This window comes from Amblyraja radiata, chromosome 29, assembly GCF_010909765.2.
Source record: "Amblyraja radiata isolate CabotCenter1 chromosome 29, sAmbRad1.1.pri, whole genome shotgun sequence".
NCBI lineage: Eukaryota > Metazoa > Chordata > Chondrichthyes > Rajiformes > Rajidae > Amblyraja > Amblyraja radiata.
In genome coordinates, this window is record NC_045984.1 from 17,589,014 (window position 1) to 17,607,086 (window position 18,073).

General features: G+C 44.1%; 1 protein-coding gene across 1 annotated transcript in view; it reads left to right on the top strand.

Annotated features, from left to right (window-relative positions):
- palm (paralemmin) overlaps positions 1-18,073 on the top strand; it is a 137,227-nt gene extending 119,154 nt beyond the window's left edge. Inside the window, exons 5-8 of the mRNA XM_033046709.1 lie at positions 2,232-2,319; positions 6,470-6,491; positions 10,202-10,270; positions 13,587-18,073. Of these exons, the coding sequence (XP_032902600.1) occupies positions 2,232-2,319; positions 6,470-6,491; positions 10,202-10,270; positions 13,587-14,269 (862 nt within the window). The 3' untranslated portion in view covers positions 14,270-18,073. The remainder of the gene's footprint in view (positions 1-2,231; positions 2,320-6,469; positions 6,492-10,201; positions 10,271-13,586) is intronic.

The following is an 18,073-nucleotide window of genomic DNA, read 5'->3' on the forward strand; positions in this document are numbered from 1 at the left end:
CAATACTTTTACACTGAAGTGATTGAAATCCAAGTGAAGTTTAAATGGCATCAGAAAAATAAAACCTCCGGAATGGATGATATTCATTACGTGGTTGGTTGCAGTCAGTATCAGCACAATTACTATATTAAACCCTGAATCTTCAGATTTCAAGCTAAAACTAAAGACAAATAATAACCTCCTCACACATTCCCCTGCAAGTATCTCTGTCACTCCCTTAAAATATGCCCCTTCTTTGAACAATCTTTTAAACATCGCATCTGAATTAGTTTCCATCTGATTCCACGCCTTGAGGATGTTCATTTATGTGTTCAATTAATAAAACAATGAGATTGGGGACATTTCTATTCAATCTGTCAAAGGAATTTGGGGGGGAAATTGGCCCATGTTGACCAACCTGGGTCTCACTGCACACTAGGTACTACTCCTGACCCTGACTCCATGGCCCAGCAAACGATCGCCAGCCCGGCAAACACTCGCCAGCCCCGGCTCCCCGTCCGCATCAGCCCCTGCTGCTGCTTCTGCTTCCAGCCCCCTCTCAGCTCCGGCTCTCCAACAGCCGCGGCCCATGCAGTTGATATGAGTTTTGAAATTCTCGTTGATCACAGAATTTTTCACTACAGAGCGTGAGAAATTTGTGATCAGCGTGAGAGCGTGAGAATTAGGCGAAATGCATGAGTCTCACGCTCAATGCGTGAGAGTTGGCAGCCCTGTTATACATATCCAGCTCCAGCTTCCTCTCACATCCCAAGGACACGCCAGTCGGTAGTTTAATTGACCACTGTAAGTTGTTCCCAGTGTGTAGGGGTGGGGACTGTACCAAAAATGGGATCATTGAGAATGAGTTCTTGATGGTTGACTACGAACATGTGGGCCGAAGGGCCTGTTTCTATTCTGCACACCATGGCTTTTTAACAGCCAGTCTTTCTTGTGGAGGAGGATCATCATTATCGTTCCTATTATCTGTCTCTAGTTTAATAACACACAAATATTTATCCAAACGTGACCTTTGCATTCCATGGCCTCGCAAGGAATGCAAGCCTGAGTGTTGGATTACACCTCATTGTGGTGCGCAAAGGCATCACTGGGCCAAGAGCAAACACCAATGCTGGACCTGGATCACAAAATCAATCAAAGGCAGGGCTAGAGCAAGTAAACACTGCTCACAGATGGTGCCCTGGCAGAATGGGAGATAGTGCAGAGAGGCTACAAGGTGTCAGGGCTCAATGCAAAGCTAATGCACAGGATTTCCAATGCAGTGCGAGGACAGTGATTGACTCAGCTCCAGTCTTTTCTTTCAAGGTTGCTGCATCAGTTGATAGTATAGTATAGTTTGGTTTAGGGATACAGTGTGGAATCAGGCTCTTCGGCCCTCTGAGTAGGAGCAGACCAGCAATCCCCGCACACTAACAATATCCTACACACACTAGGGACAATTTATATTTATACCAAGCCAATTAACCTACAAACCTGTACGTTTTTGGAGCGTGGGAGGAAACCAGAGATCTTGGAGAGAACCCGCGCAGGTCACGGGGAGACCATACAAACTCCGTATAGACAGCACCCGTAGTCAGGATCGAACCCAGGTCTCTGGCGCTGTAAGGCTGCAACTGTACCACTGTGCCGCCCACCGTTCCTCCAGTACTTTGTGTCTTTTTTTCCACTGATTTTGTGCTATCAGGCTGACTGATCTAACATACTCTCACAAAACTTTGGTGATGGTTGAATTGAAACGAAGTCCGTAATTCTAAGCAAACCGTAATCAGGATTGCTGATATGGGGTTGGGAGGAGGAACTGATTGTTAGCATTGTTCATTTGATCAGGCCACCCCAAGGTGTTCCAGAATGTCTTTGGAAGTGTGGACACAGTTGTATGTGGAAAGCACAACAGCAACTGCACTAAGTAAACTGCAGCGAGATGACTAGCAATTAAATGTTTCATCATTGCCAGGTTGTGTTTAATGGCATAACATGTTTTATTGCACACTGCTTTGAAAGTGCAGAGGGAAATAAAATTGCAATCAGCTGGAATTGAGCCAGATGTCAGGGACGTGAAGATGTTATAAGATGAGCCTATTAGTGTGGACAGATGTCTTTCAATCTGCAATTCATCAAACCAGCTAAGAAGGTTACCGGGGCCCTGTTATGTGCCTGGATTTGACTTGCTCTGCTTCGGCGATATTGATGCACATTAATCTCTCTATTATTGAATGAGGTCTCGTCTCTTGCAGGCTTGAAAAGGAGCTTGAATTACTTGAAAATGGAGACGTTGCTCTCTCTAAAGAAAACAGCATTGACGAGAAGCTGAAGGAGAAGGAGGTGCGTGTGCCATGGTGAAGGTTGAGCAGTGACAAAGTGCCTGTGTTACTGTGCTTGTTTGGTGACTACGTTACTCATTAAAGATGAAGGGTATCTGTCCGAGCGCTGGGAAAGAACCATTCAGATCAGGGAGTAGGGACCACAGTGACACAACCCAGGTCAACTAGGCTGTGGCTGAGATTTCATGCTGACTCTGGATTCAATTGATCTCTGACCCACCGCCACATATTGCCGCTGCCTCTGCTCCCTCAATGTTGTTGATTAACAAAAAATCTATCAATCACAGATTAACTCAGCATCAATTGTTTCCAGCAGAGTTCAAACATCTGGCACTTTTGCAATTTTCAAACTATTCTTCCCATCCCAAGACACCTCAAATGGTGAAGTTAGTCACTCTCCATCTTTTTGATCATGTCTTGAAAATAACCTCTTCATTAATTCTAAATTGCATGAGTACAATCCTACTGTAAACCCTCCTTGTCATCTAACTCTTCAGAGCCATAATGATGGGTCCCAAAACATCCTTCATTACAGGCTACAGCTCGCTGTTTGGCCGGGATGTTATACACAATGTACACAATCACATCTTGCTCACAACTTCCTCACAACTTTGGGGGGCGGCACAGTGGCACAGCAGTAGAGTTACTGCCTTACCGGCCAGTGACCTGGGTTCGATCCTGACCTCAGGTGCTGTCTGCACAGAGTTTGAAAGTTCTCCCTGTGACTGCGAGCGGTTTGCCCGGGTTCTTCGGTTTGCTCCCACTCTCCAAAGACGTACAGGTTTATAGGTTAAATGGCTTCAATAAAGATTGTAAATTTCCCTAGTGTGTAGGATAGTGCTAGTGTACAGGGTGATCTCTGCTTGGCGAGGCCTCGGTGGATCGAAGGGTCTGTTTCCACGCCGTATCTCTAAACTAAACTAAACATGCCCATCCTGCCATGTTCAAGAGGACAGAAACACATACAGTACCCACTCGGCCCAGACGTGTGCAGTGTGGGTCTGAAGTCAGACACCATGCAATGCTAACCTGTCACAGGTTCTGTCAAATAACAGCATGGCCATCCAACAAAGGCCACATGTTGAGTACGCCAGTGGGAACAAAGCCCTCTCCCATACGACTGTTGTTTATAAAGATCTTCCCCGACTATGGCGTGTTGGGTATTGACTGGAGGGAGAGGTGGTATTGCTTGTTCTGCGGACGCTGGTAGAGTTTTAGAAGCTTTGAGAGATATTTTGAATTTAGCTCTGGAAGTCAGCTTTGTTGGCACAATGAGAAGGAGGTGGTGGGGGAACATTGTCTCTCAGTAGGTGGTCTATCGACAAACGGTGTTCAAGGAGCAACTCAAGCCAGGAGAGGAGAAGGACTGTGTAACAGTGGGGGTTGCTGATTAGAGTGTACCAAATGTTTAAGATTGGAAAGGAGGTGTAATCCTCCAGGAGATTGGAGGATAACAAAGTAGTATACCATACCGGGAGGTCAAGGAGAGGTCCGAAGATCTATTTCCTATCCTGAATGAAGCCATTAAACGAGGTGTTCTTGTCTTAGTTTAGAGATACGGCATGGGAGTGGGCCCTTCAGCCCACCATGTCCTCGCCGACCGTGATCACCCGCACACTAGTTCTATCCTGCACACTAGGGACAATTTACAGAAGCCAATTAACCTACAAGTCTGCAGGTCTTGGTATGTGGGAAGAAACCGGAGCACCCGGAGAAGACCCACGCAGTCACAGGGAGAGCGTGCACTCCACACAGACAGCACCCGTGGTTAGGATCCAACCCGGGTCTCTGGCGCTGTCAGGCAGCAACTCTGCATCTTCCTCTGTACCGTGGAGATCCCGCTCTTCCTCTCCAACAGAGACTAAGGAGAGGAACCCCCCGAGCTAAGGAAAAATTCGAGCTGCCCACTCTCCCTCTCCCATGGAAAGCTGCCATGCTTGATTCCCAACACAGTTTCAAGGACAAAACACCTCCCTTTAAGAAGAGCAGGTGTAGGTTTAATCGGCACTAGCTTGAACCAGCCATTCACAAACTTGTACCCTGTGGCTCTACATCCAACTAGTAAGTAAAGTAGCAAACACTGGCTTGTGGTTGAAATGGATCCAATGAGCCGGTAATGTGAAAATTGCATGAGTCCTACACCTGGTCAAACCATCGTAGGTTCATTGTGTCAGAATCCCAGCTCAACGCAATCCACTACAAACCCTGTTACCCACACTTGTAAACCCACTTGGACTTCCCTCCAAGGTTCCTGTGTCCTTCCTTATGTGCAGTGCCCTGACTGCTCAGAGTGCTCAAGTCAGGTGCAACCGTGCTGGAGTATGGTTGCAAGGCAAAAACATCACCGTCAGTTCAGGAGAGGCAGGGTTTTCATCTTATTTTTGCTTACGTGACATTTACAGACCTCTGTATGCGAGCCTCACAGTTTCTCTGAATCTCCAACTTCCTCTTGCTGTTTACCATTTTTTAATTTCCCCATCCTATCACTAAAGATCAAAAGTCGCCAATCTCAATTTCCTTACACCGAAGCCCATTTTTCACAGCATTTTCAGTGATTGAATCCATTAACTTCTCTTTATAACTTACTGCTTCCATTTACGCAGGCTACATTTTTGCCCGCTGTTGTGTCATTGCAAAGTTGAATATCGAAATTTCTATCTCATCACCAACATCAGATGATGAATGGCCAAGTCCTCAATAAAGATCCTTGAGAGATACCATGCGCCGTTTTCTAACAATTCCATGATTTTCAACTTTAACTACGGCCTCTTCCAGATTCAAGATTCAATTTAATTGTCACATGTACCAATTAAGGTACATCTTATGAGTAATGTTATGCAATGCACTAGAGCCAGAGGTCTGTATAAATAACATCCACCTGGAAAGCCACCATCTTCCTGTCTTTCTCCCTCAAACCCCAACCACACCTCCCCTTCTTTCTTTTTCTCCCCCTCCCCCCCTCCATATTCTCTCCCCATCCCTCTCCCCCGCTCTCTCTCTCCTTCTCCTCCTCCCCTAATCTCCCTCTCTCTTTCCCATCTTTCTCCCTCTCTCTCCCCCTCTCCCTCCCTCATGCACAATTTACCAATCTGAAGAAAATATTCCCAGATCAAGGTACCTTTAGCCGATTGTCTTCAGAGCACTTGCAATGTTCTCATCTATTTCCTTTAAATCCTCAGGATGGATACCATTCAGTCCTGGAGATTTGTCATTACTTGCTATAATATTTTTCTAATTTCTGTTGCTTATGTTAATTTTATGTTAATTTGAACATTTCTTTTTATAATTAAATACTGATTTCCGGAGATTTTCTGGATTGTTATCCATTTTCACTCCGATAAAATCTGACACAAAGTTAGTACTCAACATATCTGTTAATTTAAATTTACAGTAGGATTAAAATGTACCACATTGTTCCCAAATACTCTCCTTGTCCTCATGTAAAATAGTTTTTTTTTACATTGGTGTTGAAGTCCTCTGCGAATATATTTTTCCCTCGCTCTTTGTTTTGTCAAATTTCATTATTTTCACCTTTTCCTGCTATTGTAATCTGAGTTAGTTTTTGCATTTTGTCTTTTTTTTCCTAGTTATAAAAGAATGCATGTAAAAATGCAAATGTTAGCCCATCAAGTTTGACCATCACCGATATTCTAGCAAGCCCAGGTCCTCGCACCGATCCCTGCATGTCAGACCAGACCAAGCCATATTGTGTGTACCGCAGGGCTGACAGAAGTCCGAGTCATGATCTCCCAACCTTGTTTGACCACCGCAGGTCAATAACAATGCAGCCTTGTCCCAATCTTGGAACAGCCTCTGAGCTCCAAGAGTGATGGGAAGGAAGGCTGGGGATGAGCGATCTGAGACTGTGCTCCTTTTCCCTCACCTTTACCCCTGAGGCAGAATACCATGATTAAAAAAATAGGCAATAATCTTTTATCCCAAGTGTAACATTGACGGAAAGAAGAATGCCAAGTGGGCGAAGGGTCAGTTTGGCGGCCACCCTTGCAGGAATGTTAGCTCCCATTTTTCCAGTCCCTTAAACATTCAAGGAAAACCACCATTGCATTATAACAAAACAACTCGTATATTGTTAAAAAGAAAAGTAACCTTGAGTGAACATTAATGTCATTCTCTTTGATTTTCCATACCAGGTGTCTCCAAGCAAAGGAATTGGTGAGTATTTCAATAATAATGAACTGCTGCTATCTGTGGAGAATATGCAAAACTCTCCAATAATTCTACATAAACTCTGTACAATTGAACTAGAGGGCATCCCAATGTAGGTCAATTGTAACCGTTACTGCTGGATGAGATTAAGTACAAATGAATTGAGTGCTTGTTTTACAACCCACTTTACATTGATGTTATAGAAATCCAAGCCCGTGAGCTATTCTTAAAACACACATTAAACAGGACAGCAGCCCTTTGGCCCACAATCTCTATGCCCAACATGACACCAAATTAAAGTCATTGTCTCTGCCTGCATGTGATTCATTTCCTTCCATTCCCTGCATATTCATGTGTCTATCTAAAAGCTTCTTAGACGCCACTCTCATTTCTGTTCCACCACCTCCAGGTTCCACGCACCCATCACTCTTTGTGCAAAAACCTTGCCCTGCACATCTCCTTTAAACACTCCCCTTTGACCTTAAACCTATGCCTTCTAGACTTTGACATTTCCACCTTAGGAAAAAGGTTCTGACTGTGGAGGCCAGACCAGGAAAGGATGGCAGATTCCTTCCCACAGGACACCAGTGAACTTGTGTAAGAAGGAACTGCAGATGCTGGTTTAAACCGAAGATAGACAGAAAAAGCTGGAGTAATGCCCCTGTCCCACTTAGGAAACCTGAACGGAAACCTCTGGAGACTTTGCGCCCCACCCAAGGTTTCCGTGCGGTTCCCGGAGGTTTTTGTCAGTCTCCCTTCCATACTTGTGTTCAAAAGGGAACTGCAGATGCTGGAATATCGAAGGTACACAAAATTGCTGGGGAAAATCAGCGGGTGCAGCAGCATGTATGGAGCGAAGGAAATAGGCGACGTTTCGGGCCGAAACCCTTCTTCAGACAGGGTTTCGGCCCGAAACGTCGCCTATTTCCTTCGCTCCATAGATGCTGCTGCACCCGCTGAGTTTCCCCAGCAATTTTGTGTACCTACCCTTCCATACTTCCTCTACCTGCAACCTCCGGCAACCACCTGCAACCTCTGGGAACTGCACGGAAACCTTGGGTGGGGCGCAAAGTCTCCAGAGGTTTCCATTCAGGTTCCCTAAGTGGGACAGGGGCATAACTCAACGGGACAGGCAGCATCTCTGGAGATAAGGAGTGGGTGACGTTTCAGTCTGAAGAAGGGTCTCGACCTGAAACGTCACCCATTCCTTCTCTCCAGAGACGCTGCCTGTCTCGCTGAGTTACTCCAGCTTTTTGAGTCTAACATCAGTGAATTTGATGACTTTCACAACAGTCTGTAGATCTTTGGTCACCCATTACACATCGGCAAAGGGTTCTTTACAAACGGCGGTTAAGTTTAACAACTGAGTTTGCACTACTCCCATGGTGGGATTTGAACTCACATTGACTGTCCAGGTCATTGTGTTACTAATCCAATAACTTCACTTCTGCAGTAGCAGAACATCTCTCTCCCACTAGGTGGGACTGGATCAAATGTCTCATCAGATCAGGCAGTGTGGAGAAATTGAGTTTGAATGTTGTTCGCTAACCTTTCGTTCGAATCTCATTAGACTTTAGCTGTTAGGTGGTGAGAGTGGGGATGGGTGCCCGTCACAATTAAACCTCCTGGGAGTTTGGTGAATCGGTGTTTGAGAGAGGTTGTCCAGAGAATTTCCAGGACTAGCCACCAACACATCACAACACTTCACAAAGAGTGTAATTTAACCGGGTCTGGCTGGCTGCCAGCTTGGTCTAGACTATCAGGTGCCACAACTGGTTAACAACCTACAGGCAGGCAACAGCACCCCCCTGAGAGTTCTAATTGTAGCCTGTGCCCACACCTGCTGCTGCTCAGCACTACCCTGGAACAGCATCCACCATGATCACACATTCACAGTCCCACAACATCCGTCCCAGTGTTCATGCCCTGGGCTGTCACAGTACACACAGCAGAGTACAGCCTGCACTAACACTGATCAATCAATGGCACAAACCTGGCAATGGAACATTGGCATTACTAACATCTCCAGACAGTCCAATGAAGAAACGTTTTTGTCCTCTTTCTGTCCCTCTTGCTTTTTGCCCTGTCTTGTCTCCCCATTCCTTCACCTTCCCTCTGCTTCCCACAATTCCCATTTTTACCTTTCCCCTCTCTATTTATTTGATCTTTCCCATCTCTAACTCTCCCTCTCTCCATCATCTCCCTATCTCCCCTCTCTATGAAGTAATGATGCAGCTGTATAGGACTTTGGTTAGGCCGCATTTGGAGTGTTGCTTGCAGTATTGGTCACCACATCACAAGGAAGAATGGGGAGGCTTTGGAATGGGTGCAGAGGAGGTTCACCAGAATGATGCCTGGATTATGGGGTATTAACTGCAGGGAGAGGTTGGACAGACTTGGATTGTTTTCACTGGAATACCGGAGTTGCGGGAAGAGCTGATAGAAGTATATAAAATGATGAGAGGCATAGATAGGGTAGACAGTCAGGATCTTTTTCCCAGGATGGAAAAATCAAATACTAGAGAGCACAGCTTTGAGGTGAGAGGAGCAAAGTTTAAGGCAGATGTGCTGGGCATTTTTTATACAGAGGGTGGTGGCATCGGAACGTGCTGCCGGGCGTGGCGGTTGAAGCAGATACGTTAGTAGCGTATAAAATACTTTTTGATAGGCATATGGATATGCAGGGAATGGAGATATGGGTTATGTGTAGGTAGATGAGTGATGGTCTTGGCATCATGTTCAGCACAGGCTTTGTTCTCGTGCTGTACTGTTCTATGTATACCACATTGTTCTATCCCCATCCATCTACACCTCCTTTAGCCTCCTCTTTCTATCCCTCTCTTCAAGAGTCAAGAGTCGAAATTATGAGAGGCAGAGATAGGATAGAACGTCAGAACCTTTTTCCAAGGATGGAAAAATCAAATAGGGCATAGGTTTAAGGAGAGAAAAGCAAAGTTTAAAGGAGACGTGCGGTGCAGGTATTGTTATACAGAATTCCTCCACCACCACCCCAGGCAATGAATTTCAGGCACCCTGTATTGTCTGTACAAAAAACTTGCCATGCACACCTTCTTTAAACGTTGCCCCTTTCACCTTAAACAATTCCACCTGGGAAAATGGTTCTGACTGCACTATCTATGCCTTACATAGTTTTATATACTTCTGTCAGATCTCTCCTAAGCCTCCAACACTATAGAGAAAACAATCCAAGTGAACCTAATTTTTTTGACAGAAACTGCATCCCCCAAAGCATCATACATTCACATATTAACACCACATGTTGTCATTTCTGAACTCTTTAAAATGTACACCGCAAATTTTCCTTGTTAGTTCAGGGATTCCTGTAACTTACAGTCTAATGTTAAAGCTAACAACATATGTAATACATCCCCATTGTATTCTAAGCCCTAACACTCAATCGGTTTCATCCTTTGTCAACAGTAAAATCTCACAGAGGATTAGCACACACAATCAGCCCATTTTCCTCTCTTCAACCGTATCAGCATTTGTGACCTGATCAAACTTTAGCAAATTGTACACACCATTGTGAGGAGAACCTTTATTCTCCCTGTCGAACGGCAGCTTCTTTTCAAGGCTCCCTCAGCCTGCGACCTTTGAGCCTCATTAGCTGTGGCGAAGCAGTATTGAGAGGGTGGGTTAAAGATGCAACGCGGCCTGTTCTGATGGAGCCTAACCCGTGCTCTTTCCATTCCCAGACCTGGAGAAGCATCACAGCAGTCCCTTGGCTAATAGACCTGAAGGAAGCACGGAAAGGATGAAGGCTGGTAAGAGTAACGAGTGACGAGGTTTTATTCTTCCGTCCTACTCCAGGCATCCCTTCAGTAGTTGATGAGCAACACTGTTACAAAGTAAGCTGATGGAGCATTGAAAGATACAGCATGGAAACAGGCCCTTCGGCCCACTGAGTCCATGCTGACTGTCGATCACCTGTTCCACTAGTTGTATGTTATCCCTCTTTTGCATCCACTCTACACACGAGGGGCAATTTAAAGAGGTCAATTAACCTACACACCCGTAAATCTTTGCAATGTGGGAGGAAACTCACAGGGTCACAGGGAGACCATGCAAACTCCAGACAGACAGTACCCGGGGTCAGGATCAAACCTGGGGTCTCTGATGCTCTCACCAGCTGAGCGACTATGGCGCCTCTGTTGAATTCATATCCTCTACCTGGGCCATGTGATTGTACCTGTGTCGCTCCCAGCCAGAGGTCAGAGAGCAACATTGCTACCATATGAAACAGGATTGACATTTAAAAGTGTTTCACATGCAAACCATTTGTCACGGAATATTGCATGGAGACTCCCTGCCAACTACCAGGGTTGACAGATTCTCTGTGGGGTTGTGCCTTTGCTGCCTGCCTCTTGGACTGAGCATCGGGTTTGAGCATTTCTATTCAATCTGCTCCAAGGGACACACAGTAACAGTAACTCACATTTATATGGCCCTTCCAAACAAAGTAAAGCATCTCATAGCAGAAGCATGATCTAACAAAATTTAACACCAGGCCACATAATGGGTCAGGTGATCCAAAGCTCAGTGGAAGAATGCAGGTTTAATGAAAGTTGTTTTGATGAAAGAATGCAGAGGGATATTATGAGGGGGATTCCAGAGTCTGGGGCCACTGCGGAGGACTAACAAATGCCAAGGAAATGAAGGAGCTGGAATTGAAGATGTCCACTTACATTTGGTTGAAGGCAATTGTGGAGATCAGAGAATGATTGAGACCATGGAGTGTTTTGAGAATTTTGACATTAGGATGTTGTTCCACAAGTAACTACTGTCCAGTAGCAATTCCAAAAAGAGCAGGCCCACAAGCCTACAGACAAAATTTAAATGTGAAATAATTTGAAACTATATATTCCCAGAAAAATCCCCTGCTCCCCTTTCCAATTTGCTTTTGTTTTGATGGGGCTAGCACCTGCCGTGATTCCAATATATTTGCACCTCATTAGCGAGACAGGAGCAGTCAACATGTACATGTACAACATGTGGACAGCGATCATGTCTGGCCTGATAAGTGGCCGTCTCCATTGAGAGTCCAACCCACTAACTAACCTTGACATTCAATGGCTGTCATTATTGCCAAATCCTGCACCCATGACATGACAGGGGATCTTCATTGACTTGAACCTCAATTAGACCAGCCAAGAAAATCCTATGACTACAAGAGCAGATTAAACGCTCTAGCGATTGATTCATCTCCTGACACCCATAGCTTTCCCACTTTTTGGAATGCGTCAGGAGTGTGACGGAATACTCCCCCATTGGCCTGGATGAGTGAAAGAAGCTCAACATCATCCAGAATAACCAGCCTGCATGACTAGTACACCATCCACCAGATCGCTCACGCCCTCCTTGAGGGTACAGCATCTCTCTTGGTCAGTGGCCAAGCGCTCTTTTACCGCACTTCTCAAATCCAAAATGTGAACATCTTGCAAGTATCCCTCAAAGCTGCATGATATCCTTACAGTGAAAAGCATCACAACACCCTGATGCTCCATGTAACACAATATGGAGTACTTTCCTCACACCCTGCTCAAAGTAGGTTCAGATAGATAGCTCCCCACTACCTCCTCAATGTCAGTTGAGGATAGATACTAAATCCTCCTTGTCCCAGCAATGATCACAACCTATGGATGAACTCCTGAGGGATAGAGCCAAATGACTTGGATGAAGTCCAAATGGATGAAGTCACCCAGAGAGTTGTGAATCTGTGCAATTCTCTGGCACAAAAGGCAGTGGAGGCCAATTCACTGGATGTTTTCAAGAGGGAGTTAGATTTAGCCCTTAGGACTAAAGTAATCAAGGGATATGGGGAAAAGGCAGGAAAGGGGTACTGATTTTATGTGATAAACCAAGGAAGTTTGCAGCACACGGGCACTAAGCCGGACCAGCTGCAGTTGCTGAGGGCAGGTGGAGAGGGGAGGGAGCACAGAGCAGGGAGCAGGCTTGGTTCCTGGGCTCCTCATTCTCAAGCTGATCCTGGCTCCCGGGGACTCTGCCTTCGGCCTACTCCTGGTTTAAAGCCTGCACTGGTTGTTGGGCAGGCTGTATTCCTGCTGCCGTTGTAATGGTAGCTGCTGCCACCAACTGGTAGCTGTGTTAAACAGCAAGGCAAGTCATAAAATACAGCAGGACACACCGAGCTCATCATTCACTAGAGATAGAGGCATCGAGTTCCCATTGATAACAACAAATACGCAGACACTGCTCAGGCCGCTGTCAATGGCACTAAGGCTGCAATGACGTACAGTGGTCAGCCCTGGACAGAAGATTCAAGAATGTTTTATTGTCATATGCAGCAGAAATGAAACAATGAAATTTGTACCAGCTGCAGCTTTACAGGCACACTAGACTCAATAACAACTGTGATAAATATACAATAAATTATCAGTTATTCTAAATAAATCAGACCATAATAGTGCAAAAAGCAACTAGCTACAACATAGATCAGTAAAGCAGAGGAACAGGCACTGTCTGTGCCAAATATGATGTCAAGTTCAAATAATCTCCTCCGTCTGCACATGATCCATATCCCTCGGTTCCCTGCATATCCCCATGTGTTCATCTAAAAGACTCTGTAACGCCAGGCAGCATCCTGGCAATGTTTCAGGCCAGTCCCTTCTTCAGACTCTTCAATTTCAATGAGAGCCATTTTTAGACACCTCAGGAGGACACCTAAAACAATAAGCGCTATGATATGCTCGACAGTGAAAAGTCCCAATCGGGGATTAGTGATGGATTCTACCAGTGGAGACTGAACCAACAGAACTGCTCCTGCCAAAATTAAACAAAAAAAAAAATGTCACCCCTTCACTCTTCTATAGTTTTTCCCCTCCAGCCCACTACCTCTACAGCCCTAGGAGTTCATCCTGATTGATTAAGTGAGATTGAGGTTCAATTTCTATCAATCCTGCTTCAGGTAGGGACTCCCTCCATCCTCCAGCCCTGAAAACAAGCTTTGACGTAATTTCCAATAATATTGGTGCTCTAGTTGCCCAGTTACTAGGGGCAGTTTTAAACATATTTCTCTTTGCTGGATATTTGCTAATATACTGCTTCTTTATTGTTGGCCAGCAATGTTTGCAGTGGAAATTACAGTAGAGAAGGACAATGTGACAGGGGAGACCAAGGTCTTGTCCACCTCTAGTGTATCTCCCACAAGTCTGCAGCAGCAAGGTGTCAAGGTCTATGAGGATGATCTCAAGGTGATCCATGAAGTGCGCAAGGGTGATGGAGCGGTGGAAAATGGCGTGCATCTTCTGAGCACCTCGGAGGTCGATGAGCTGATGCACAAGGCAGACAAGGTGACAGACTACAGTAAAGCTGTGGTTCCTGATGGGAAAGGACATTCTCTTCAACTTGACTCCAACAGTCAGTCCCCAGGAAAGTGGCAAGCTGACGGGATAGCTGGCGAAAATCTTAAAATCCTTCGGAAAACTCCCGGAGACGGTGCGGAGCCCAGCAAAGACCAGCCGGTGACCATGATTTTCATGGGGTACCAGGATGTGGAGGATGAGAACGAGACCAAGAAGGTGCTGGGGTACGACGGGACAGGGAAGGCCGAGCTTGTGATGATTGAGGACGGTGACGGCAAGAACGAGCGGGTGGTTGCAGGTCAAGGCCCGCCCAATGGCACAGCCGCAGAGCCTGGAAGCCCAGCTGCCGAGGAGAAGCCCGGTGGGAAGGAGAAGGAGGCTATGGATGAGGCCAAGGACCTCAAGGATAAACAGCGTTGCCAGTGCTGCATTATGATGTGATTACGTGCTGTCATGCTCTTGTTGTACAGTTGGAATGTTATATGTTCATAGTCTTCATGTCTAACATAACACGTGCTTTTAATTGGGGATGCAAGGTTCACAGCCCATTCATGACTTAGCAGAAGACTGCAGTTTTATAGTATCTCAGTAAACCTCATTAAAAAATCTGAAATTGGCCAAGGATTACCCAAAACATCTCTTTAGTACCCTTCCATGACCTTATCATGTCATGACAATACTGTAATTTCCTGTCACATTCATCTATTGTAGAGATGCATTAAAAACCCAAGAAGCAGCAAAGAGTGGAAATAGTATTGCAATTAGCTATGTAAAGTTGCACTTGCCAAGGTGGTGGAGCAGGGTACTGTTTCAGGTGGGCTATAGTGTTCCGCGTTTGGAAACTTGGTCATCCTTCGTGACCTGACCTTCACCAGCCTGGTCAATCAAGGCTCTCAACTGGTTGAAAAGATCCCTTCAACAGCAGGCCAGGGCAGAGCCATTATTCCTCCAGTGATTCTCGCCAAAGCTTGGGAGACTGAACAAAAAGTTTATTAAAAATGTTGCCAAGCAAGGGTGACATGTCTAAATTAGAAAAAATTCAAATTAAGATATGACACAATAGGAAGGGGGGGGGGGGGCAAAGAATGCAAGTGAGTGATTTTGTTTAATTTCAGGTTTTTCGTATAACATTTGGTAGTTCAAATCAGTAATGCAGTAATAAAGCTGGACATTTCCCATATGTGTCTCCATTACTGTAAATAGTTTTATTTCAATATAACAATTCTTGGAGTGAAGCCAAGATAACGCAGCCCTGGCTGGGACGTATGAATTAAGAATAAAAGGTTCAAAATTAATGGTGTCATTCAACTTCTGGCTTCATATTCTGTCATCTGGTCGGTGAACAAACTCTGTGTTCACGTCCACAGTCTTTGCTCTGGTGCCTCTTTCGAGTTATTTTAGCCCTTCATTAAACCACAGTGCCATTTGGTTCTGCCTGTCTACTTCACAGTAATATATGATGCCTTAAGTCATCTGAATAAGCAAAAATAAACCAGCATAAGCATTGTTTTTTGATTATTTTGCATTATAATTAGTTGATCAGAAGAGTTACAGAGAACCTACTTCTAGGCAAAGTTGGAACAGCTGAGGACAAATCCACTTCATTGGGACCTGGGAAACAACCTTTCGGTTGAGTTCAAAGCCAGCAACTTTTTTGAGAGTCGTGAAGCTCGATTATTTGGGTTGTTTTATAACATAAGACCACGTTAATTCATGTTGTTCAAACCACAGGTTCAGTGATCAGTTAAATCACCGCAGGACCTCCTTTAAAAACAGGAATTTCTAATCCTGATTTTCTTTCAGAATCAAAGGAGAATAGGTTATTCCACTGAATCATGGAGTGGACTGATGAATTTATAATCAAGCACTTAAAATCTCGATTTCTTCAACAAAATCAAAGTACGTCTTGCTTACCGACATGCTATCAATGCTGATTTACATTTAGTTGCATTTGCCATGCCAAAATGATAACTGAAGTATCTTAGTAACTCTGCAAAGCTGTCTAATCCATTTGGATTTTCTGAATCATTGCATCCCTGATTTGAATACACTTTTCTATGTCACACTTAAATCAGATCAACATATCTTATACACTGCCAGTCACCATGCACAACCCTCTCTCTCTCTCTCTATATATATATATATGTCTGATATGTAACAATGGGACCATTTTATTTTTCTGTGCATGTTCTCTAGTTGCAGGACATTGTGAAAGTAGCTGAATGACTGTTCTTTTGTTACTTTACTACAAACTGTCTGGAAGTTTTTTCATCCCCAACTAACCTCCAATGTCATGAAATCAGAGGCTGTCCGTAACAGTGTCATTCCGGTGAAGGCTGTTCAGTGGTAGCAGGTGAAGGTACCTACTAGAGGTCCTCTGAATCAATCATTCATTCAAATGAAAGTCAGATGCAGCTATTTCTAAACCCAGTGATTTCTATTCAGCTCTGAACTGACGTCCAGTTTGATTCTAGTCTACACTACATAAGAACACGTATCACTCTGCTCCAGTGTCAAGTCCATGAAGTGTCTATGGGATGGAGGGAGAATCCAGGCCGAACAGGAACTCGTCCGATTTCTCTAATCTCAGCAGTCACGTTTATTTGATTGCTTTGTAATTCCAGGCATACCAAAGATCCCGCCAAATGATATCACCATGAGAGTTGCTTTACTGGTTGGATTAATGGCAACGTTATTGCAAGTGACCAATCAAGACAATCAAATTTCCCTTAAAATAATTTCATAATTTTATGGCTGCATGAACTATAATTGAAAATTCTTACCCTTGGAGGACAATATATAATATATATATATTATATATAAATATCTATATACATACATATATCTATTTTTAAACACAATGCCTTGGGAATGGCAATCGCCATGTATTAGACTTTACTGAGTGATAGACCCAGCACCAAGGACATGATAGGCTCCATCAGGCATGATGCCACTGAGCATGTTCATTAGACAAATAAAGTAGTCCCATTTTATTCAAACACATTCCAGGGGTCTGTGGCACTAGCGTTCTCACATAAATTCCTAGGCAAGGCCCATGTGTAAGCATAACACAGAGTTCCTTGAAATGGTATGCACCACATCTGCAGTGTGCTAGTGGATTTCTGAGACTTGAGGCTACAGCTCTCTGTACCAGAGAGGCAAGGATCATTCTGAGTGCAGATTCCCATCATGTGTCAGAAGTTAGGCTTTGTAACTAGTCCGTGTTCTTAGTTGTTGAGTGCTGGTATGAGCTATGTTGTAAAGATGGAAACCCTTATCAATTTCTCCTCTATTGCACTCCATTCCAAATCCTATGGCATATCAATGGATTCTCTAGGAGCTTTTAAACATTCTGTCCAAAAGACTATCTTACAGCATTAACCAGATAAAAGATTCCTATTATTAAACCTTAACGAAGGTGCACAAAGTGTGCTTTCATTATAAATTGCAAATGTTTGTCTAACTTTATGTTTTAAAATGAAAGCTTTGGATTTTTTTTAAATATCAGTTCCCATTGAAAATTTTACTAAAAGAAAATGTACTGCATATATTTTTGTTATGACATCTTATACTTACTCTTGAGTTGTGGTGTGCTCAGTAATTACACACCCATACACCTCAATATGGCTGTCTGAGGTGGTCAAATGCTTATTTGGTAAAGCATAGTCTCTGGACTCATACAGGATGAGTTATATATGCTGTATCATGTTTGCTCTGTATTACAGAATCTCAACAAATCCTTTAGGATGAATTCAATGCCTACAGAATGTTTTTTTTTGTGAGGGAAGATTGTATGAGGAATGCAATGCAGTTCACTCCTCTTAGGAGCACATGCCAACAGAATGACTGGTGACACTTGGTGAAAGACTAGCCATGCTGACTGGACTACCTCCTGAGACCTCTCTTTCACCAATAGAGCTGATCTATCAACCATTAATTAACTAACGGGACATTATTTAATAATGTCGACTACCTGCACCACTGACATGAAGCAACATTGTTCAGTTCACTCCATCATTGATTGACATCAAAAGCAAGAGGTCTGGTACCTGCCTGATAGGAGGAAAGTCTTTAAAATATGGCATTTCATTTGACTGGGAAGATAGAAATTAAAAGTTAAAGATAAAAGTCAGGGAGCTCACATGCCTCTAGGTGGAGTCAACTGCATTTCATTGTTTGAACCAATGTGAAATTCAATATGCAAAAATGTATAGCAATCAAAAATAAAATCTAGATGTGGTTAAA